The following is a 23,154-nucleotide window of genomic DNA, read 5'->3' on the forward strand; positions in this document are numbered from 1 at the left end:
AAACATTAGCGCATGTTGCCGCCCCTCTCCTCCTCATTTGCATTTAAAGCTAAAGACACAGAAACAGCGCGTTATACGGTGGCCGAGAGGTGCAAACCAACATTACAAAATCTGAAAAACTTTTACAAAGCTTGAGACAAATGTACATTTTGGAAAACATTTTTACATAAAATAAAACAAAATTACATTACCAAAAAACATTAACAAGTCCTGAAACAAATGTACATTTCAGAAAACAAATTAACTAGACGCGAAACACTTTTACAAGTCCCGAAACAAATTTACAAGAGGCGAAACAAATTTACAAACGACATTAGCCGGAAAGGGAATGTACCATTTCCAAAGTTGACGTGGAAGTGATAACTGAAGCTCTCAATTTGAGTTGATGGCGGTTGATGGAGTTCATGGTGGGCCAAAATGGACAGCGATAGAGTGGTGTTTTGCCCGTTTTGTGGCAAACATATGAGCCAATTAACAAGATTTTGTTTTTCGTTTGGTCGGTCTTTAGAGTTTTTAAATGGCGCGGACCAGACAGAAGGACCAAACACACAGGGGACATCTCAACAGCCAGATAAAGCTAAACAAAGTAAGTGCAGCATAACGCTTGCTACCTGACTGAAAGTGAATAGCGCTACTGTATTGGTTAGCGGCCGTTAACTTTCTACTTTGAAACTGAGCTTTGCTAAGTTCAGCAGAAAAACCTTGCACATCATACAAACAGTTCATGGAGTACAGAAGTTCAAAATCCAAAGAGCGTCTGTCTTTTAACAACGGGCCGAGAGGAAGACATTGCGCTAAAGAATGAAAACACGTCCAGGTAAGTTGTACTGACTGTTAGCTTATACAGTAACTCTCGAATGTACCAATTCCAAAGTTGACGTGGAAGTGATAATGTAAGCGCTCAATTTGAGTTGATGGCGGTTGATGGAGTTCATGGTGACCCAAAATGGACAGCGATAGAGTGGTGTTTTGCCCGTTTTGTGGCATACATATGAGTCAATTAACAAGATTTTGTTTTTCGTGTGGTCAATCTTTGGAGTTTTTAAATGGCGCAGACCAGAGTGAAGGACCAGATGTGTTGCAGCATTGCATACGATATTTTAATGAGGGACACTCGTACTCTATAATTGTGGACATGATGTCATGTTTACACGGTGTGCACATCAGCTTGAGGTCTCTGAAAAGCAAACTGAATGATGCTGGGTTATATATCGCAGAAAGGATTTCTCCTCTACAAAAGCTGTTTGGCTACCGCATGATGTGGCAGGTGCTCAAACAAAAATACAATCTGCGAGTGAAGAGGGATCATGTAATGAATTTGCTCCGGGAGCTCAATCCTCGAGCGTGCCAGAGGAGAGCATGCAGAAGGTTTATAAGGAGAACCTACCACTCCATGGGACCAAACTATATTTGGCACGCAGATGGTTATGATAAACTCAAGCCATTCGGTTTGGCTCTTTCAGGGTGTATCGATGGATTTTTGCGTAAAGTACTGTGGCTTGTATGTGGATCAACAAATAATGATCCAACTGTGATCGCTCACTATTTCCTGTCATGTGTGCGAAACCTTGGTGTCATCCCCATGAGACTGAGGACTGATTGCGGCACGGAAAACGGGACCATGGCCGCAATTCAGTGCACCCTATGCCACCACCACAATGACTACTACTCTGGAGCGTCCAGCCACATGTATGGCTCATCCACAAGCAACCAGAGGATTGAGTCATGGTGGTCCATATTCAGAAAGGGAAGGTAAGTGGCCTTCATAAAGTCATTTAATTATGTGTAACCTTCATTCATTCAAACGTATATGCTTAAAACTACAACTTTTATTATTTATCGATTTCTATAGGGCTCAGTTCTGGATGGAGCTATTTGCAGACCTTAGAGATGCCGGATACTTCAACGGGAGTCACGAGCATCAGTGTCTACTGATATAGTGTGAGACTGTGGAACAGTCACAGGATTCGCCCCTCCAGAACAGCATCATGTCCAGGAGGATTGCCCAATGAGCTGTACTACTTACCACAAAGGTAATACTTTGGTGATAGATGGTATTTGTTTTGCTTTTATCTTAAATTTTAATACTTTTAATTATATCTTCTGTTTAACATAGGTTTGGCTCCAGAGACAGTGGATTTCAAATTGAGCAGGCTGAACTGGATGCCTTTCCTGAGGCTCACCTGACAAGAGCTCCATGTGGGGACCTAACATTCAGGAGTAGTTGGACATAGCCTTGGAGCACAATCATTTACAGAAGCCAGAGTATTGGCAGTCTTCAACTGAACTGTATCTGAGATAAAAATAAATTGCTCAGCTATGAATTGATTGATTGGGAGATCTATTGTAATGATGGTGAAACATGTAAACACAGTGTCTTAATGTGTCACCCACAGCTTCAATGTGTCACCCACAGCTTCAATATTTCAAAGTGGGAATACAAATAATGGGTCACAATCTAAAAAACTATTGTCAAAATGCTAACTGAGAATGCTCACATACCCTTACATTATAAAAGCCTCCTTAACAAATGCAACTATAACCTTTTAACAGCAACAAAGAAATAACATTTAGAGTCAGAGCTCAAGGGGTTATCCAGTCATATGGCTTATAGACAGCCAAATCCTGGACTATTTTGAATTCTAAAGTCCATTTGTGATTCAAACACACCATATGTGTCCAGGAGTGGTAATTTCAACAAGTTTGAACATGTATTTGCCATTGGGAATGGGGAGTCATCCAGGAACTCTATTTGTGGCAATGGTTGCAAGCCAGATGGGGGAAGTGATGTCAGCCCAGTTGGAAACATCAGAAACTTCCTCCACAGACACAGCAGCTGTGCCTTCTGCAAATAAATACATGTTCAGATATACCATGGTAATGTGGTTTTCCAATTAGTTACAAAAAACCTTACAAACCTTCACAGTCAAGGAGATAGTCTGCCCAGTAGGCCATGGTTTGACTTTCTTTTAGTCTCCTATTACTCCCTGAAGGGCTGAGGTCAGGTTTGAAGAGTTTTTCAAGCTCAAAGCCAGTGAGTCACTTTTCAAAGTGGCACAGGACAGGGGTCAGCAAAGTAGGGTGTTGCTGTAGTGTTGTCAGAAACTGAAGAGCTGAAAGACCATCTTTGAATCTACACAATGAACACAAACACTGTTTATCTGCTGTGTAGTGCCAACTGCATTTAAATTATCTAAAGAAAACTTTTAGAGGTTCTCTTCACAACATTTACTATCCACCTAAAAAAAACATTTGGGGAAAATGGTTGTGTGATAAAATTCTCTTGATTTGCACATGGAAAGGTGTTACAAACTGCAAACAATTCACACGGAGGAATGACAGAGGGTCAGACTGGAGAGACAGACATCACATAGTGTATTACAACTGAAAGCCTAAGGCAAAACATTTGTCACAGTGGCTAACTACAACAGATACACATGCCATGACGCATTTAAACAAAAATGTCATACATAAACATAAAAGAAGAAAATCACCATCTTAATTCAAAATATTATCTTACCTGTCAATTACAGATGAGTTGCGGTCAATAATACACCACTGGAGGTAGTCTGCCACGATTTCTTTATTTTCTTCCACAGCAGTCACATGTCTCAGACAGCCTGCTGTCTGTAACATTGTGCTGTGTCTCATGATACATTCTTGCAGAGCATCCAATGAAGCAGCATTCTCAATCTTAAAGACAAAGAGGCATAAACACCCGAGTAAATAACTATGTACTATCCTTTCCCATTTTTATTCTGTGACATACATAGCATGCAGTAACCCTACCCTATCAAAAACTAATACATACTGCAAATTCTGTGTATGCGATATAGGAAGTAAACATTGTCTTAAAGCAGTACAGGAACTATGTCAAACTCTGTCCTCCCATTGTAGATTTATGCTATTCTCACCTCTCGCATTGTTTCCCTATTTCTTCATCAGTTAACTGTTGATTTGAATGAAGGCTGGCCGGCAAGATAATGTAAAAGATCTTCTGACAGGATATGTAAAAGATCTTCTGACCTCCATGTACAACTGACACTGCGATTCATCTTTCCTGCCATGAAGTATTCATCCTCCCTAACAGATATGAATGAATTAATATTGCAAAATGAAAACATACAATAGATTATATACTTTAAGATATTGAGGAAAAAAGCATATGCTGTGTCATTTATTTGTTTAATGATCATTAACCAACCATCAGTATAGCACACTTCTAACCCTATGCATACCTTTTGCATTGTGGACCAAGAACCGATGTCCTTCTGGTCCATCAAAAATGGGCCGGTCTTTCAGGTGTTTCATTAGCAGAGATAAAAATACTCGTCTTGGACCACCAGTGTCAATTCCCTCCTCAAAAATACCAGCATCATCAGTATATCTGACCAGTCACAGGTTTCAGAATATGTTGTACGCTTGAAACCTCTGATGGCTCCATCCCAAACATTAGCCCTTGAGATGTTGAACCTGATGACTCTTTTGTGATCAATAGGAAGCGACAGGTATGCTACAATGTCAGGTAGAGTAATGTCCATCTCCTCCCTGTAATGACAAAAAGTGATTTAATTAATGGATATCCCAGACAGTGAACACTTTTACAACAGTTATTTAAATACCGGAATGCCACACTCAAAAGCAAATTTTACACTGCCATGTGTTGGAAATTCTCCACATTGACTGCAACAAGGTCCTCATCCTATTCCTCAACACCTGGTGCATACAGGTCCGTGTATTTAATGTTGGGAAATTACAATTTCCATGTTAAAACATCTTAGAAACACAAATTTCTTCCCCATGAATTAAATTCAAAGTATGTGAGTCACTATCCTTTTTTTAACATTATTTTTTACCTGTAGGAAGTCTTGTCTGGATTTGTTTCAGATGGATCCATATCCTTAGCATCAGATATTACTATCTGAAAAACAAATTAAAATGTCTGAAGCATTACATTACATTTTGCAGACACTTTTGTTCAAAGAGACGTACAAGGGAGAAACAACAACTCTAAGAAACGTCAGGCTGCCACAGTGTGCCCTATTACCTGTCCAGGCCAAATTGTTGCTAAATGTCCCGGTGCATCTCTAAAACATGATACAATTACTACATCAAGTATTACTGTTCTTCAGGCCTACAATAGTCATCTAAGAATGTAAACGAATACAGGCAAGATTCCTATTGTTTGATTACCACTAGAAAGAATAAAAAATGTTTGACTTTGTGACAAAGGCTAGATGTAAAAATGTACCTACCTTCCATCTTCAGGTTTGAGTTTTGGAGTACTAAGGGTTTTGTGGTTAAAAAACCTGAGAGGAAACGCATTAATTTATCAACAATTTATAATAGCTTCGAAAACTGTTCCCTTACCCCATACAGTATATATATATAATGGTGAAAGGTTGTCAGTATTTTCATAGATAAATCAATAAATGCATTCATAAATAAATATTGAAATAAATAAATAATTGATGTACCACTGTGTCAGCTCGATTGAATTCAGCTGTGCTCCTTGATGCGATGACAATTTCAGAATCAGAGTCTGAAGTATTATCCACTGCTGTAAAAACAAACAAACAGATCATGTAGATAATGCAGATGCATCCTTCAGTAGAGTATCTAAAATATGTTTTTAAAAAATGAATCCTGAGATCCACTAACCTCCTCCTTTAAAATGTGTTTCTAGGCAAATGAAAAATGTGATCCTGGAATATGGCCTTCCTAGTTCCTTTTTATATTCTGCCAATTTGAATGGCCTTTCTGATCCAGGCATATGGACCACCTCTGAGCAGTCTGGATGCAAAAGGATGTACGGTCCTTCTGGCATGTCCTTGTTAAATGTTTTCATTTTCTGGACAGCTTGTTTCAGTACATCAGGTGCTGCTACCTCTGGGTCTACAAATAACGGGAGTGTTTTCCCTCTTAGAGGTTTTAAATCAGTTCCATTTGGCACCATCAATCCATAAAATGACAAAGATGTATTAAACATAGGTGAAATAAAAGACTATACATACATCTGTGTTTCCCATTAATTATGGATAATGTGGTGTCCCTCCATACTCAAATTGGTGCCACCACAGATTTATAGTGAGCCGAACATGTCAATAAGCTGCACTCTCCAATTCGTTACAGTGTTTGCCCAATTGCTTTAGCAAAGCATCTCGCCCTGCACGATAGCTTCTGTTATTCTGCCTAAATCTACGCAAAGATACCCTCTTCAAAGATGTTAGTTTTTCTTTTTAACTTAATTCAATCTGTACAATAAATCTACTATGATACAGATCCATTTAAGAGTAATCTCGAGTCAGACAGTCGAGTATAAGCTAACAGTCAGTACAATTTACCTGGATGTGTTTTCGTTCTTTAGCGCAATGTCTTCCTCTCGGCCTGTTGTTAAAAGACTTTTAACTTCTGTACTCCATGAACTGTTTGTATGATGTGCAAGGTTTTTCTGCTGAAATTAGCAAAGCTCAGTTTCAAAGTAGAAAGTTAACGGCCGCTAACTAATACAGTAGCGCTATTCACTTTCATTCAGGTAGCGAGCGTTATGCTGCACTTACTTTGTTTAGCATTATCCGGCTGTTGAGATGTCCCCTGTGTGTTTGGTCCTTCTGTCTGGTCCGCGCCATTTAAAAACTCTAAAGACCACACAAAAAACAAAATCTTGTTAATTGGCTCATATGTTTGCCACAAAACGGGCAAAACACCACTTTATCGCTGTCCATTTTGGGTCACCATGAACTCCATCAACCGCCATCAACTCAAATTGAGAGCTTCAGTTATCACTTCCACGTCAACTTTGGAAATGGTACATTCCCTTTCCGGCTAATGTCGTTTGTAAATTTGTTTCGCCTCTTGTAAATTTGTTTCGGGACTTGTAAAAGTGTTTCGCGTCTAGTTAATTTGTTTTCTGAAATGTAAATTTGTTTCAGGACTTGTTAATGTGTCTTGGTAATGTAATTTTGTTTTATGATGTGTTAAAATGTTTTCCAAAATTTAAATTTGTCTCAAGCTCTGTAAAAGTGTGTAGCGACCCCCTAGTGTACAACTGACTATGCCACCCCTTAGACTAAAGTCTGTGCTAATGCCAGAGCAAGGGGAACTATGAACTAATGATCTGTACAGACACAGGTTCTTAGAAAAGTATAAAAATACAATCTTTATTAACACAGTATATAGGGGTGTTGGTTTGGTCAACAGGTAAAATAAATAAAGCACATCAATAAGGGGGTAGGATGAAGGATTTAAATTGTTTGTGTCTATTCCAATATGTAATGATAGTATTCAATGACACAAATCTGTGTTCTAGAAAGAGTGGTCTGGAGTCGCAGAGGTCCGATAATATCAGCTTTAATGCAGCAGTTGGAAATCAACAAGTACAGAACTCTGGGACTGTCTACGTTTTCCTTCCCGCAACAGAGTTTGGGCAGGTTCACTAAGTCCAACTGGCTTTCTGTCCCTGCCCCCGCATATATTATACAGTGCAATTGAAACAGAAATATCAACTAGAAAAGGCTGTTCCTGGAAAACAGCAGTGAGAATGCTGAAAACCTGAATGAGGATCGCTGACCATGCTAAAAAAGCTTAAAATTGTGAACATTTCCAGAAAGTTATAAGCTGAAGCTTCAAAGCGACCGAAAGGTATTTTAAATAGGGGCTGGAGCTGGACGAAGGCATAAAACGACAGAAAAGAGAAGAAAAATGCTAAACAAAGTTAAACAAATCAGAAAGAAGAGAAACAATGCATAAAAATTTGAACATTTAGCAAAAAAATATTTGCTGGAGTTTCAAAAGGCCTGAAATGTATGTTAGAAAGGACCTGCAGCAAGATGAAGGCAGAAAAGTACAGAAAAGATTTTAAAAAATGCTAAAGTACTGGCAGTTAGAAGGTACCGCTGTGAAAGGTATTTTTGAAAGGACCTGGTGCAAGATGAAGGCAGAAAACAGAAGAAAAGAAGAAGAAAAATGCAAAACAAAAAGGGGAAAAATTCTGAAAGATGAGCTGCAGGAAAATGTGAAAATTGAGCAGAAAAACAGTTGCTGAAGTCTGGGTTGAACGAATTTGAAGGTAAAAGGACAACACTGGAATGATTTGAACTTACTGGAAAAACGTAGCAACCGCTGATCATTGGCAACAAACTGGCAACATTTCTAACCAAGAATCTCAAAACGGAGGAGAAACTAATCATGCGTGCCTGCACACCCAGTCCTGTTCAGACACTTTAAGATTACATCAAAATAATAATTCATAGTGCAGGGTTGCTGATGTTGTCTGTCCCTGGTGAGTTTTTGGTGTCTAAGTGGTATCTATTAACACCGTAGGCTTGAATAATAACCGAAGGCGTGAAGCTAGAGAGAGAGGATTTCCAACGTAAGTATATCTACTACTTCAAATTGAAAACGGAGAAGATATTTAGAGTAAAGACAAGTTACTTTACATCTGTGTTCAATATCGTCAATTAAAAGTAAAAACTTTCCAGTTATGAAGCGTTTGTTCGTAGGATTAACTCCAACTGCAGCAAACACTTAGCGTTACTGTAGTACCCCAGCCCTGGTTTGGCTGTTCGTGACGGTCAGCTATGACAGTCGCGACTCGATTTTAGAAGATTTCTCTAAAACTTGCTAAAATAAAAAGATCTAGCTAGATTATGTACACTTTAAGCTCAATGTACATACCTTGTTTGGCCAATTTGGTCGATTGTTGAAAAAAAGTCGAACCGTTATTAGCCTAGTTATGGAATGTAGCTAGAATCCACACCTCAAACAAGTCAACCTCGACGCAAAACTGTACGTCCAATCAAAAAAAATAGGGATATTTTCCGAGACCCAAGACTTTGCCGAAACCAGTGATATTCTTCATATGTCTGTACAGTCAGATTAGACTCTACCTGCAGTTTCCAAAACGTGTTCCTTTTGGTTTCCTGGTGTGTGTTTGTTTGGTTGTCATGGCAACGGAGCAGCTGTGCTCGCTAACTATGGAGGACCAACCTGCCAAAATTAAAAATAAATGAATAAATAAATGTATAAATAAATGTACTTATACATAAAACAATGTCAATTGTTATTTACATTGCCATTTATTTCTGTATTTATTTGTTTTTGTATTTATTTATTTCTGTGTACATTTATTTCTGTATTTATTTATTTATGTGTACATTTATTTCTGTATTTCCTTGTCCTTAAGCTAATGAGGTAAGCTGTCAATCAATGTATGTCACGGTGTCACCTTAACCCCATTGGTTGATCGGTATCAGAGTGCGAAGATTGACTTTTCATGCCTGGGGTTGCTATGACTACCTTAGTAAACTAAGTAAAATGGCTGCACAGAGACAAGAGATAGCCAGAGAATTGCGAGTTTTGGCAAATCTTGCTGAAAATGGAAGTGCCTCACCAGATTTTTTACTTTTTCGTGTTGAGGCTCTGTCTGAGTATTTGTTACAGTTATCTTCATCTACGGACACAGAGGTTGACCCTGTAGTGTTCAACATTTTTGAAGAAGTGGAACATAGTCTTAGAGCTAGCACTAATGTTTTGATGCATTCAGTCGACTCCGGAGCAGTTGGACGCCCTTCTCTTGTACTGTACTGCCCTTAGACGCTGTGGAGAATTATTTGTTAGCCGGTGTGTCAGTTCGTGACATTGCGACTCTTTTTGGGGTTGGTGAAAGAACAATTCACCGCCGAATGGCAGATCATGGAATAAGGTGAGTGCATTTGTTTGGCAAGCCCTACTACTGACTGCATACTAAGCCGGTGTAACTAAGATGATTTAGGGGGGTTAAGGTTTAACAGCTATGTTTGTGTCGCAACTGTACTGTACTTACTTCAAAGCTGGTGGTGAGACGTAACTTGATTATTAGTTGTATGATAACATGGCATAAATACTGTAAGCTAGTTAAAAGTTAGAGTTACATGTAAAAACCCGTTTAAGTAAAGTCTTATTTGCCTCTCATTTGTTCCTAAGGGTGTCTGATCTGTTTACCACCATTGGTAATGAAGAGTTGGATTTGGCAGTACGTGAAATCCTTCGTCGTCATCCAAACACTGGCTATAAAATGATGTTGGGCCATCTTAATGCCAGAGGCATGAGTCCAGCGTAAGTATACCATTTAGTTATGTTTTTTAGTTTGTGCAATGAAAATGACTCCCGGAACAAGTGCATCTTGAGCCTTTTCTTGAAGGTGGGGAGACAGTCAGTGTCTCTGATGGAGGTGGGGAGTTGATTCCACCAAATGCTTTCACTTCTTTTACAGTCTTGCTCAACCAAGACCAAAACAATCGATTTTTACTGCCCAATTTACCAATGCTTTCACACTGTCAGCAAAACAGATAACATCATGTTCAAAACCTAAATTATTGGCTCATGTCAAAGTGAACTGCTGTTTATTGTGAATTTAAACACAAATATCCTCTGTATTGTATTCAGTTGCTACTGAGAAACAGCTGAAGTTATGCAAATACTGTACATCACAGCTGATTCCCAACTAGGAAACACTCAGGTGTTGAGGTTCTTTAAATTGCATGAAAATATGTTATAGAATAGACAGTAAAGAGGACCTCTTTGGGCTGATCTGGTGTGGAAAAAGAGCAATATAGAGCAACACAGGAAAGTAAGAATACAGTAATGCCTGCACAAGGGAGAGGGAGACAATTAACTGGAGCATTAAAAGAGATTTGAATGCAATTGGTTTCATCTTCTTTTAGGACAACGTCTTCAAGAATGTATGCGTCTTATAGACCCTTAAGGCGTTCAGATGCGCAGGCTCCAGCTCCAGACTTTGAGGCGCAGAAGATATTTTGTGCCAGCCCTTAACAGTTTGTGGCATATAGATGGCAACCATAAGCTTATAAGGTATGGCTGAGTTTTTTCAGGTAAACAGTATTTATACAATACCTTTTTGTAATTAGAATACTATATCATGAATGCAGGCTACAAGTTTTGGAGAAAATCTATGGGTTGTATTCTTCGCATTTGCTCAAATTCTTTGACAAATAATCTCAGATAATTATACATTTCTACAGTCCTTTGATTCTAGAGGTCTCTCTAAGTCCCTCAATGTTCCCGTATTTGCAGGGTATCCCACATCATCATAAACACGATTGTATAAAAACCTTCCATACCATCACAATGCATGAGTTTATTAAATGTGTTTAGTAGCTAGAATAATAAAATAATTTCATTTGCAGTTACCTGTGAAAGCACACAAGCAGTGTTTGCTAAGGATGTTTTCCCAACATTATGTTTGATATGAACCCATACAGTTCTTTCAACTTTTCATAACAATGAACATGGACATCAGAAATATGTCAATTGATGTTGGACCACTATGTGCAGGCAACTCTTCTCATTTGTGCTGTGACATATAAGCAAGATGCCTGGCCCTGCATCTAAATCTTTAATGAAGCAACACCATTTAATATGAAAAAATAAATCCAGTGATTGAAGACTGCTAATCATTAGAACTGTTAGATGTTACCTTGAAGTGTACTACACAATGCCATCTTTTTTTAATCACAGATGGCGAATTGTAGTCCATGGTGGCATTGATGGTTTTAGCCGTCTAATTGTGTACCTTACCTGCGCCACGAACAACCGGGCCTCAACAGTGATGAGCAGCTTCCTTGAAGCTGTCAACACCTATGGAGTGCCATCACGAGTAAGGTCTGACAAAGGAGGAGAAAATGTTCAAGTGGCACACTTCATGGTGTCCACCAGAGGCCAAAATCGGAATTCCCATCTCACTGGTAGAAGTACCCACAACCAGAGGTACAATTGTTTTAGTAACAATATTGTATATCGTCATACTTCTTCAAATCAACATATGAATCATAAAAGAACAAATACATTTTTTATTCCATGAAACGTTTGACAAACATTTTAAGTCTTTTTGCATAGGAAGTGTTGTCAATGTAGATAACTTTAGAGATACATCTTATGAATAACACAATTCTGCATTATTTCTTGTTTGTGCTTTGTCCATCCAGGATAGAAAGATTGTGGAGAGATGTTTTGGGGGGAGTTTTGGACCTCTTCTACACTTCCTTCTGCAACCTCGAAATGGAGGGCCTACTGAACCTAGAGGAAGAGGTCCACATCTATGCACTACATTGGAGCTTTCTTCCCCAAATTCAAAGCCACCTGCAGTTTTTCAAAGATGGTTGGAACCACCACCGATTGCGCACTGAGGGAAATCAGTCACCATTTCAGCTGTGGACTCAGAATCAACGTGAGGGACATGACCCCCGTCAGGTTTGTACTTCAAACTAAAATAATTGTATGTATAAATAAGAATGAATGTAAGCAGCAATAATAGACTATATTAAATTATACAACAGTTGTTGTTTTGTGATTGGCATTGCTTTAGTATATGGATAGAGAATACTTAAAGGGCTCATCATATTTCAATATGTAATCTCACATTAGGTTGATAGAGAGTATGGCATTGACTGGAGAGGTCCATATGGTCACCATAATGAAGGAGTCATAGTCCCGGAGGTTCAGCTTCCACGGCCACTGAATGAGGTGGAAGTTCAGAGGTTACCAGATCCACGAGGTTCTTTTTGCAATGTCTTGAATGTGTACAGTGAGACAGTTGCCTTTTTAAATGAAACAATTGGCGATGTTTAAAAGCTAGTTTCATTTTTCATACATCATGTGATGTACAAAGACATCTATGTTTTATTCTGGAGTCATCTGTTTTTGTGGTCTCAAAACAGACATTATATCCATGTTAGAAGAATTTAATGATTTCTTTCTTTCTTAAACAACACTTATTTTACATATTTTCATCTCTTAAAATTGTTATATTGATTCTCTTAAACAACAAACTGCACAGTAATTTAACATTGTTATCTTTTTTTGTTTCAATGTTTCTTTCATTCAAAAAAACATAAAGCTTACATATGGTGTCTGTCTGTAGAGCTTCTATGGTGTATGTCTGTAGAGATTATGTAGTGTATGTCTGTAGGGCTTTGCATTAAAACTGACCAAACCCAGAGTAGGAAGAAGATATGCTTGCGATCAGGTCTCGGTGAAAATCCTCATACTTCTTACAATTTTTGGACAGCTTCAGTGTAAAAAAACATGTTGATGACTGTGGGAGGTCACAGTCAACAATCTCAACATGGAGAGATGAACAGATAACATCCCACCCTGTCCAAAAAGTCAGCAAGCTCTTCAGGACCTCTGATGAACCTACAAAAGAACCCATATTAGTCCTGTCCTCAGTTTTAATACAGAGCAATATCCAAAAGTCTCTCTTCAAAATATTAGTGCATACTAAAATACAATTCAAATAGTCATACCTGTTTCTACAAATGTCCTTAGGAAATTTAAAACTCGGCACTGCTCCTCAATGGTGAGGACATCCTCATCCACGTCTTCGTCACGCGGCCAGACAATCTTGTCCAGAATCATCTAAAAAAAAGATAAAATCATGGTAAAGTTACATCCTTCTTAACAATCATGCTTTCCTAGAACTTACTTGTGGTGTTATCTCCATGTCGATAGCCCTGGGAAAGAGAACTGGCACAGTGTCTGGCCTGGAACTCCAAAACTCCAAAACACCGGTGTCTTTTAGGCCTCTCCTCATTTGTTTTACCTGCTTGATCGTCCTTCCAAGAACCTTTAAAAAAAAAGCAAAGAAAATCAAGAACATTTAAAACATAATTTTCCCCATCAGTTATGTTTTTATTATTAATTCAATTATTATTTAATAATTTAAGACATAACTTTTGCAAGGGTGACCTGGCAATGTAGTTCCCACCTATATGAGTCATTGACCCGACCCCCTTTATCCCTCTCTCACCCCTGCCCCTTCTGCCCCCCCACACTCCCAATACACACAGGTTTTTAGTAATTAATTGGAATAATTACTAAAATCAGCTAAATTCTGTAAAAGCAAGATCGCATGACCATCATGAAATGAAAAAATGGCTTTGTCTACCTGTGGGAATAATTAACCATGACCACTAAGTAATAACCATCTTCTAACATTACAATACTGTTATCTTATATCTTATTCTGCCTTTCACATGATTTAAACTCTCAAATCAAAGGTGTACTCTGATATCCACAATACAGTATTGAAACATATGAGGCATTTGTATAATGACTAAGAAGAAAAAACGTACGGCATGGAGGAGGATTTTCTCTTTCAGCCAGACCCTGTTTTCCATTGTGACGCCAGGCAGGTCCCAAGGCAGTGCCACAGAGAGAACTTTAGTTTTAGCTTCCTCTGTAAGTTCCATGGTTCCTTCCAGCTGATCAAGGACAGACACAGCGCTAAGTTAAAACTAATAATAGATTATTTAGAATTTGGTCGAGCAACAACATTTAAATGCAAACAAAGTTTGATGAACACACACAAAGTTAGTTGCTTTAAAAGAAGATGAATTGTAACATGTTTTTTATACAATTATATACAGTATTTCACTACTAACCAATTCAATGACATCACGGAAATCCTGGTCCACGCAGTCAGATAGAGTTATTGTTGCCGTCTCTTGTTCTCCGCCAAACAGTACGTGCATGATAGCGGGGCTTAGACCAGTAAAATGTGGGCCACCATTTAAAAAACAGTGCCCAATCATACGGCCAGCTACAACAAATAAGTCACTTTCTAATAGTGTTTGAGATGTCGATGGAATTAGATGGTCTCTTTGTCCTTCAAAGAGCAAGGTCTTGATTTCTGAGAATAAGCAGAATTAATTGTTACTGGCTAGGTTGATTTATTTTTCAGTTACATAATCATACTCAGTCCATAAATCAATAATATGAAATACCTTTCTCTTCATCAAGAAGGAATCAATTTTGCAGTTGTTCCATGACAGTAGAGAGCACATACCTGGTGACCAATGGCAGAGTCACCTAGTAAAAAATATTGGAAATCAGGCTATGTTACACATGGATGCCTCAATGGAGAACCCTCGTTTTGAATTTTCTATCAAAATTCTATGTAGTATCTGGGACTGACATCTCAAAAACTGTACAACCACTGTACCACTAGGTGGAACTTCCCATTTCAAATTCACTCCCCCTCACCACCAAAATGTACTGGTTCAGTCTATTTTGACACATCATTTAGATTTTTACCAATCAATCTGCAGTGCAGTGGATTAGCCCACTCCACCCTTGGCCTTTTGTAAAAAAGCATGATGGCCCTGTTCCTTTCCACTATGGAATCCCTCAAGCTTAGTGTGAAGGCAAGGGGGTCTTTGTCCTTGTTGGAGTCAAGTGTCATGTGTGTGAACAATTCCGCTGCCTTTCCTGGGTTTGGTTCTGTGACCCAAGCTTAACAGAAACACAAAATGTTAAATACATCTCACTGCTACAGTAAATACGATATTATACTATATTATACTTATTTCTAAATAATATGGAAATCAATAAATCATTAAGTCACCTGCCACATCCCCAAAAGAATACTTTCTAGCTAAGCTGTCTAAATGAGGACAGACTATTCTGTGTAAACGTTATTTTCAGAAAGGTAAGTTGATACCAATGTTTATATTTATATAAACATAATTTATAATAGGTTCTTCTGAACTTTGTTTGTACATTTACTTACCATCAAGGATGTATACTGGCCCACTTGCTGCTGAAGTGCCAGATGAACTTGCTGCTGATATTGACAATATAAAATAATCAGTATTCATAATTATGTTCAAAGCATTATGTCACCAGGTGGGTGTGTGCATTTCATGCAAGTGTTTGTAATGAATGGAAACTGAGTACAAGTAAATGTACCCTCTTAAAGTAATACAACACCTGAAAATAGCCTAATTAATCATAAACCCTAAATTGCGCAAAATCTCTCATCCCTTAGAACCGATCTGTAATCTTGGTGAGTACAAACCCTCATCTGAACCTGTCTCCAGACTCTCCGCCATGAGCAAATTGATGCTGTAAATTGATGCTACAACTTGATGCTGTAAGGTGGTGTCACTTGTCGCACTTGCGCTAGGGGCAGCTGCACCATTCTCCCTGTCATTCTCTACCTCCCTTTCAACCTGTGATCGGCTTGAAAAGAGTTAAGTTGAGGAGATAGTTTGCCTTTTAGGTAGTATCAATTATTCAAACACAAACATTTCATAAAATACCTCTACATCGGTAACCAGGCTGATTGACAAATGGATAGTTATGATTACTGACTATTTTATAACTAACATACACCAACATTGAACCAAAGGGAAAAAGGAACACAATGTTAAAATACATTTTAAATGTAGAGCATTACCTTGAACAGGCATCACTGTGGGTTCTGATTTGTGCAAAAGGAAGTTGTTCTCCACAGTGAATGCAAGATGTCAGGGGTCCAGTTTGAGCAACTGAATTATCCACTTCCCAATTGGTGAGACAACAACATAAATAACTAAAACAACACATAAAAGACACTGTGGAAGGGTGAGCGATTTGACAGAAACATTTACATCTTTGGATTTCTAGATGACAGTAGATTAGAGTACCAATCCACATATTGACTTGACAGATCAGTTACTGCACTCAAATATTCAAGACAAATAACAGCAAAAATGTAGAACTTTGTCTTACAATCTCCATACTCACATTTCTTTGCAGTGGGCGAATGTAAAGAGTGGCATGATTTATCATGACTGAAGGGTCTCTTAGGTATTTGACACAGTAGCCCTGATTAGGGCAATGGATGGAAGCAAGATGACGGCTTTGTGTGGTTCCAGAAGTTTTCATCAATTCGAACCCGCCTGCTTCTCTCAATTTTGGATAGCTTGTCAAAATGAACTCCACAAAGTCTTCTGAGTTTTCTTGGTTACCTGTGAGATAATAAATACAAAAACAAAATAGCACCATGATTTTTGTTATTATAAAACAGCTGACAGGAACTTTATCTGCACTACATTTGCCAGGTGACATACCTGGAAAGTTCAGGCGCCTCTCACCCAACCCCACCCTCTGGAGGTGCTCTTTGCCAACTCTGCTTGGGATGATAGCTGTGTCTTTCCGCCCAAGACAGCAAAATGTGTGGGTGTAAGTGACAAGTTGGTTGGTCTGAGAGTGTCTTGGTTGGCGCCTTGACCTTGTTTGGTTGTTGTATGGGGAAAATAGCCTTGAAACTTCCGCTAGAAAAATAAATTCATTATATAGTGAATTAATACATTCTCAAACTACATTCAACCAATAGATCGCCCAAGCTTATGTCATGTTGTTTTACTGTAATAGTTAAGCTCAGGTAAATTAGGATCACAAAACAAAGTGATGTGTGTCTCGAGAAACAACTTTTTACTGTACACTTGTTGGTTATGATTACTTATATACACATATATGTATATTAGCTCACCATCAACAGGGTGTTGTAGGCCTCCGCGACCCCTTGGTGTAACAGACGATATGACAGAAGTGGCAGATGATATTGCAGAAGTGGCAGATGATATTGCAGAAGTGGCAGATGATGTGCCAGAAGTGACAGATGACAATGCTGTTCCAGGAGGACTTGCTGTTGATAATGACAAATGAATAGCAGCATGCACCAATACAAATACACAACAAAAACTATGACTAAACTGTATCGTTCAACTTAAAAATGTTACAGCACGTCTTCCTTTGCCATGTGCGACAGACACGTTGGTGCCAGCTAGCTAAATAGATCTGAATATGCTGGGTGCGCGATAGGCTACCCTTCAAATTATCGTCAAAACATACAAAGCAACAATTAGTTATACAATAGTAAACATTCGGATCATGTGCTAAACTTACACCGCTCCATCTCGTCGAGCCGATCAGCCGCCTCTCTTAGTAGCTCGGATACCCGTCTGGACATGTTGTGAAGCAATCGAAGAAATAGTTGAATTTCAAGAGGCAGTGTGGAAGCTGAACTGCATCAACAAAGCTATAAGAGCTTAAATTGCCTACAATGCGGGAGAAGCTGAAAGTTGAACTGTTAAACAGAAGAAGAAGTAGGCTATAGTTGTAACAAGAATATTATAGTTTTAACAGCTGAAATTATAGTTGAGATAGTAATATCAGAAGCAGATGTAGCCTATCATTGAGTGCGTTTACTCGTCTTTCTTAGTGGGATTCAATGTTTTGATTGAATGACACATACAGCAGTAGTAGGGCTGATACAGGAAGACACGGCGACACTTTGTTGCAGAAGGATGATGGTGCACGTTTTGTCCGTGGACCATACAAGGATTAATAAAAAGAATCATGTAGACGTGTTTGAGTAATCACATTACTAATTACACATGTAAACGTAGTAATTGTATTATTGGCATAATCTGACAATTGCTATCGGGTTTCTCATCTATGGAACGCCGAGTTAGTCAAAATTAAATCAATAAATAAATAGGTAAATAAATATGGCTATGGAATAAATTCTGAAATTAAAAAAAATGGCAATAAATATATAAATATAGCATTATATAATTACATAGCTGAATCCATTTACCAACATAAATAAATAAATACATTTATTTATTTCAAAATGACGTTTTTGTAAAGACAACATTTATTTATTTCATAGGACTTTTACACGCCACATTTATTTCCACGCCACATTTATTTCCACACTACATTTATTTCTGTGCTGTATTTATTTCAAATCTCACATGCAAACGAGAGGGGCGTGGTTATCGTCAGACCAACGCAGCAGATAGCTATGCTACCTGTATGGGGGTGACAGTGGAATCGCACTGCCGAACGGCATGGCTTGTCAGGATATATTATTTTGGCACAGATAGTAGATTTTGTAGAGGTACTTGGGCGGATAAGTGTTCTACAGAACATAGATATTGAAGTCTTAAATAGTTTGAGACTTATCGAGCACTGTTCGTGTGCAAGATGTACAGGTAGTGGGGGGTGATAAGTGCCAGGTAATGTTAGCTAACACAGCTAGCAACAAAGAAGACAATCACTGCCACCACCGCTACATCGCTCTGCTATTATGTGGATAACTATAGGTCGATAAGGCACCTGATTATAACGATCTAGCCTCACCATTATGCCATGCATTACCATTTAGTGAGACGAGACGTGAAGTGAAGCCAGACCATTCCAGACATTACCCATACCTTTGGATTTACAGTAGGCTACTGCTTCAAATTGAAATCAAGTTTCTTAACGCTTTGTTATTATTGGCAATTTAAAGTTGCAACTAACCAAGACGTGTCAAGACCAAGACCCATTCAACACGGTACACAATAACCAAACCCAGATATTAAGTACAGGTTTATGGAATTATTCAATATTAAATCAAACCACTACCACTGGACTCGTTTTAATGACCATTCAGTGACAAAACGGGTTTGGCTGTTCATATGTGCCAATACAGCACAACACTACTAGCTCTACAGTAGCTAGCTCTAGCTGAAATGGCCACACTGATGTCGTCCTTTTATTATTTTGTCAGCTAGCTAGCCGGATAGCCAGCCACTTGGCCTACAGTTGCCGACTTCGAGACCGGTGATAGCCAACATACCACCTAGGAAGACATAGTGTTGGCAGTGATTGTTTGCTTTGCAGGCGAGTTCCACGTCACACGAGCGAAAGCCATGTTTATAAAGGTAACTTCAGCGCAACCTCATAGCTATCAAAAATCAAGTCCCCACACGTAGGCTACTAAGTCACTGCCTTCACTCCCATACAAAGGCAGAGACGACACAGATATTATGGGCAAAGCTTGTCTACATTGTATGCTTTTCGGCAGTGCGATGCCACTGTCACCCCCATACAGGTAGCATAGCTATCTGCTGCGTTGGTCTGACGATAACCACGCCCCTCTCGTTTGCATGTGAGATGTGAAATAAATACAGCACTGAAATAAATGTGGAGTGGAAATAAATGTGGTGCGTAAAAGTCTCAAAAAATAAATAAATGTGGCATTAGGAAATAAAAGTCCCATGAATTAAATACATGTTGTCTTTACAAAAACGTCATTTTTAAATAAATAAATGTATTTATTTATTGATGTCGGTAAATGGATTCAGCTATATAATTATATAATGTTATATTTATATATTTATTAACATCTTTTTTTTATTTCAGAGTTTATTTCATAGCCGTATTTATTTATGTATGTATTTATCTACTCATTTACCTATTTATTGATTGATTTAATTTTGACTAACTCGGCGTTCCATACTCATCATGGTCAAGTGAACGCACTCAGTGGCGTAGTTGAACAAAACAGTAGCATTAGCATAGTAGTTAGCAAAAGAGATATTAGCAGCATCTTCAGAATTAGTAGTTGTAGTGTGGCATAAGATATAGCAGTATCAATAGTGGTAGTAGTTGTGTTGTGGTGCTCTTAGTCTTTTAATGAGACGAGTTGACTGAATCGCTTGTCTTGTGTCTCCACTAATCAGCTAATACCAATCACCTGTGTAAGAGACAGGCGCTTGTTTGTGTGGTTGCCACGGTGATGGTGCAGCTATGGCTGCTAATGCGGAGGGCAGAGAATACCAGAAATTTAGCAAGAATCCACACCTCAAACAAGTTAACGTAGACGCAAAACTATACGTCCAATCCAAATAATAAAGATATTTTCCGAGACCCAAGACTCTGCCGAAACCAGAGATGTCCTTTTTATATCTGTGCGTTCAGAAATACGACTATAACGGCAGTTTATAAATCTTGTTATTTTTTGTTTTCTGTGACGAATTTGTCACCACATTTGCATTGGACTCTATGGGGCGAGAGTTGGACTTTGTCTCGCTTTCGTGGGGCTCTGAACAAATGTGTAAGTCTTTTAGATTCCACATACAACTGTCTACAACCAGCACAAAATTAGCTATCTATTGATCCAAAAACGAAGCATGAAGAGCAAAAATTGTGGCAATGGTGGCAATCTTGAAATATGTTTTCAACGACATCCGAAGCTTCCCTCAGCTCTAAGCGATTCAGTCTGCACTGTGGGCTTTCTCGTAAACACCGATGTCAATCTCAGAAACGGTTTGAAAAAGTCAAGAAACATAATCAGTGATATAAAAAAAAGTTGAATAGATATCAAAAAGCTGAATTGTATAAAAATAGTTTAGGGTTTTGTCAACGTTTTAAAGTTTAAATGGTGGCTCTAGCTGAAAGATTGAGGAAGAAGAAGGATTTGGAAGTTGAAGAAGTTTGAAGAAGTTTGAAAGGATTTGAAAGAAAACTCCATTGGAAACCCATGTTAAAAATATTATGAATATTGATTTATATTAATTCAACCATAAGAGGTACAAAGCTGAAAAGTCATAGCCCCCATGGCCTGAAACTGCTGAATTGTTTGATAGTTGAATGGTTTAAATAGCTGAAGATTTGAAAGCGCTGAAAGGTGCCACGGAAGAAATAGAAGATAAATAATAACTAGAACATGCATTTCCTGCTGAAAATGCGTTGGAATGCTGAAATCTGAATATATTTTTTTTAAATGGCTGAAAATACAGAAATGAGAAAATACCCTCAAGCTGAAATTAATTTAACAAATGTATGACTTACACAAAAGAGGGAGTGTGGAAGCTGAACTGCATCATCTAACGAAGCTCAGTGCTTAAAAACTATGCGGGAGAATACGTTTGAACGTTGTGAAGCAATCGAAGAAATATTTCAATTTCAAGAAGCAGTGTGGAAGCTGAACTGCATCAACAAAGCTATAAGAGCTTAAATTACCTACAATGCGGGAGAAGCTGAAAGTTGAACTGTTAAACAGAAGAAGAAGTTTGCTATCGTTGTAACAAGAATATTATAGTTTTAACAGTTGAAATTATAGTTGGGATAGTAATATCAGTAGCAGATGTAGCCTATCATTGAGTGCGTTTACTCGGCTTTCTTAGTAGGATTCAATGTTTTGATTTAAAGGAAACATACAGCAGTAGGGCTGATACAGGAAGACACGGCGACACTTTGTTGCAGAAGAATGAGGGTGCAAGTTTTGTCTGTGGAGCACAACGATTCATAAAAAGAATCATGTAGGCGTAGACGTGTTTGAGTAATCGCATAACTAATTACACATGTAAACGGAGTAATCGTATTATTGGTATAAACTGACAATTGCTATCGGGTTTCTCATGGTCAAGTGAACGCAGTCCGTGGTGTAGTAGAACAAAACAGTAGCATTATCATAGTAGTTAGCAAAATAGATATTAGCAGCATGTTCAGAATTAGTAGTTGTAGTGTGGCATAAGATATAGCAGTATCAGTAGTGGTAGTGATGGGCTGCTCGGTACTACAGTGTCGATACTGTCCCGACACATTCAACACTCACTGCATCGGAACAACGTTTCGAGACGGGTTTTAAAAACACTTCCGGTCACGTGGCAAAATGTTTCGAAACGTTTTGTGACGTGATCTTGAACGAAACCTGTGCCAAACTTGCCAAAAGACTGATGTGTCGGGGTATAAAATGAGGCGGCAAAGCCAAAGGTTTTGAATGAGTGAGACCTTGGTTGAGAGATTTGTGAGAGTTTGAGAGAGTTTGAGAGAGATAGAGTTTGAGACAGTTTGAGAAATATAGAGAGAGTTTGAGACAGTTTGAGAGAGTTTGAGACAGTTTGAGACAGTTTGAGAGAGATTGAAAGAGTTTGAGACAGTTTGAAAGAGATTGAGAGAGTTTGAAACAGTTTGAAACAGTTTGAGAGAGTTTGAGACAGTTTGAGAGAGATTGAGACAGTTAGAGAACGTTAGAGAAAGTGAGTTACTTGTGTGCCATTAGCGAAATCCTGTTTGTTCATTTGTCTGTTTGTGTGCTGTTGTGTGTTTTTTTAAATTTTTTAAAATATATGTATAGATATTATCCGTATGAGCTTCAGTGTAGTTATTCATAGTTTAGTGCTGCCTTAGTTAGTTAATTGTGTGTTTCCATAGTTTGTTTATATTCAGTATTAGTTGATAGATAGTTTGATAGATAGTTCAGATAAATAATGTAGATAGTTTGTAGTATAGAGCCAACAAGAGACAAAGGTCCCATGTGTGGGAGCACTTTGATCTGGTCTCCCCTAACAAGATGCAGTGTTTGCAATGCCCTATGAATTCATGACACACATCCACCCGAAATCCATACTCGACTAACAATATATATTTTTGGCCTTCATTTTGGTTTGGAAACAATGCAAAAGATGTATAAATATATATATGAAAATGTATATTTTTAGTTTACCGTCTCAAACTGTTCAAAAAACATGCTTTGGGCCATTTATATTTTTG

The 23,154-nt window shown here is 38.3% G+C and overlaps 3 protein-coding genes and 1 long non-coding RNA gene across 21 annotated transcripts; 2 read left to right on the forward strand and 2 right to left on the reverse strand.

Moving 5' to 3' along the window:
• Window positions 1-409: 409 nt before the first annotated feature.
• LOC146258489 (uncharacterized) lies at window positions 410-2,328 on the forward strand. Its single transcript, XR_014729712.1, has 3 exons — window positions 410-1,752; window positions 1,853-2,033; window positions 2,117-2,328. It is a non-coding gene; the product is annotated as an uncharacterized LOC146258489 (long non-coding RNA).
• A 596-nt stretch (window positions 2,329-2,924) lies between these two features.
• Window positions 2,925-9,702, reverse strand: LOC146258490 (G2/M phase-specific E3 ubiquitin-protein ligase-like). 10 transcript variants are annotated; one of them, XR_014729707.1, is made up of 12 exons: window positions 8,677-9,702; window positions 6,561-6,638; window positions 6,345-6,454; window positions 5,662-5,895; window positions 5,478-5,560; window positions 5,256-5,309; window positions 4,857-4,921; window positions 4,653-4,716; window positions 4,239-4,548; window positions 3,915-4,083; window positions 3,521-3,693; window positions 2,925-3,133 (listed from the first exon to the last, which is right to left on the reverse strand). XR_014729707.1 is itself a non-coding variant. In XM_084671853.1 (11 exons), the coding sequence occupies exons 9-11, from the start codon at window positions 3,921-3,923 to the stop codon at window positions 3,040-3,042; spliced, it is 276 nt and encodes a 91-aa protein (XP_084527979.1). In that variant the 5' UTR covers window positions 3,924-4,083; window positions 4,239-4,548; window positions 4,857-4,921; window positions 5,256-5,309; window positions 5,478-5,560; window positions 5,662-5,895; window positions 6,345-6,454; window positions 6,561-6,638; window positions 8,677-9,702; the 3' UTR covers window positions 2,925-3,039. The 10 variants fall into 10 exon arrangements, 1 of the variants encoding a protein (XP_084527979.1); XR_014729711.1 differs by lacking the exon at window positions 4,653-4,716 and adding an exon at window positions 5,048-5,087; XR_014729708.1 differs by lacking the exon at window positions 4,653-4,716 and having other exon boundaries at window positions 6,345-6,387.
• Window positions 9,703-9,751: 49 nt separating this feature from the next.
• On the forward strand, window positions 9,752-12,627 carry LOC146258491 (uncharacterized). Its single transcript, XM_084671791.1, has 5 exons — window positions 9,752-10,095; window positions 10,704-10,851; window positions 11,518-11,766; window positions 11,985-12,249; window positions 12,424-12,627. Exons 2-5 carry the CDS (start codon window positions 10,754-10,756, stop codon window positions 12,625-12,627), a joined length of 816 nt encoding a protein of 271 aa, XP_084527917.1. The 5' UTR covers window positions 9,752-10,095; window positions 10,704-10,753.
• On the reverse strand, window positions 11,827-18,031 carry LOC146258492 (uncharacterized). 9 transcript variants are annotated; one of them, XR_014729702.1, is made up of 13 exons: window positions 17,731-18,031; window positions 17,315-17,470; window positions 16,893-17,096; window positions 16,567-16,790; window positions 16,238-16,372; window positions 15,569-15,622; window positions 14,784-15,291; window positions 14,442-14,689; window positions 14,133-14,261; window positions 13,484-13,624; window positions 13,305-13,416; window positions 12,419-13,194; window positions 11,827-12,075 (listed from the first exon to the last, which is right to left on the reverse strand). XR_014729702.1 is itself a non-coding variant. In XM_084671849.1 (13 exons), exons 9-13 carry the CDS (start codon window positions 14,589-14,591, stop codon window positions 12,977-12,979), a joined length of 750 nt encoding a protein of 249 aa, XP_084527975.1. In that variant the 5' UTR covers window positions 14,592-14,689; window positions 14,784-14,868; window positions 15,094-15,291; window positions 15,569-15,622; window positions 16,238-16,372; window positions 16,567-16,790; window positions 16,893-17,096; window positions 17,315-17,470; window positions 17,731-18,031; the 3' UTR covers window positions 11,827-12,976. The 9 variants fall into 9 exon arrangements, 8 of the variants coding, with proteins under 8 accessions (XP_084527975.1, XP_084527972.1, XP_084527976.1 ...); XM_084671849.1 differs by having other exon boundaries at window positions 11,827-13,194; window positions 14,784-14,868; window positions 15,094-15,291; XM_084671846.1 differs by having other exon boundaries at window positions 11,827-13,194; window positions 16,238-16,340.
• Between the last annotated feature and the right edge of the window lie 5,123 nt (window positions 18,032-23,154).

This window comes from Hypomesus nipponensis, chromosome 14, assembly GCF_054491055.1.
Source record: "Hypomesus nipponensis isolate SF chromosome 14, ASM5449105v1, whole genome shotgun sequence".
Classification (NCBI taxonomy): domain Eukaryota; kingdom Metazoa; phylum Chordata; class Actinopteri; order Osmeriformes; family Osmeridae; genus Hypomesus; species Hypomesus nipponensis.

Excerpts from the sequence above, each read along its gene's own strand:
- LOC146258490 (XM_084671853.1), bottom strand. Across the intron at positions 3,134-3,520 it reads AACTCATCTGTAATTGACAG|ATTCAAAGATGGTCTTTCAG; the intron begins GTAAGATAATAT and ends TTCATTGTGTAG.
- LOC146258491 (XM_084671791.1), top strand. The coding sequence starts at position 10,754 with ATGCGCAGGCTCCAGCTCCAGACTTTGAGGCGCAGAAGATATTTTGTG. Across the intron at positions 10,852-11,517 it reads GGCAACCATAAGCTTATAAG|ATGGCGAATTGTAGTCCATG; the intron begins GTATGGCTGAGT and ends TTTTAATCACAG. Across the intron at positions 12,250-12,423 it reads AGGGACATGACCCCCGTCAG|GTTGATAGAGAGTATGGCAT; the intron begins GTTTGTACTTCA and ends ATCTCACATTAG.
- LOC146258492 (XM_084671846.1), bottom strand. The coding sequence starts at position 14,591 with ATGATTGGGCACTGTTTTTTAAATGGTGGCCCACATTTTACTGGTCTA. Across the intron at positions 13,625-14,132 it reads AGAAAATCCTCCTCCATGCC|GTTCTTGGAAGGACGATCAA; the intron begins GTACGTTTTTTC and ends TTTTTTTTAAAG. Across the intron at positions 13,195-13,304 it reads AAGGACATTTGTAGAAACAG|GTTCATCAGAGGTCCTGAAG; the intron begins GTATGACTATTT and ends GTTCTTTTGTAG.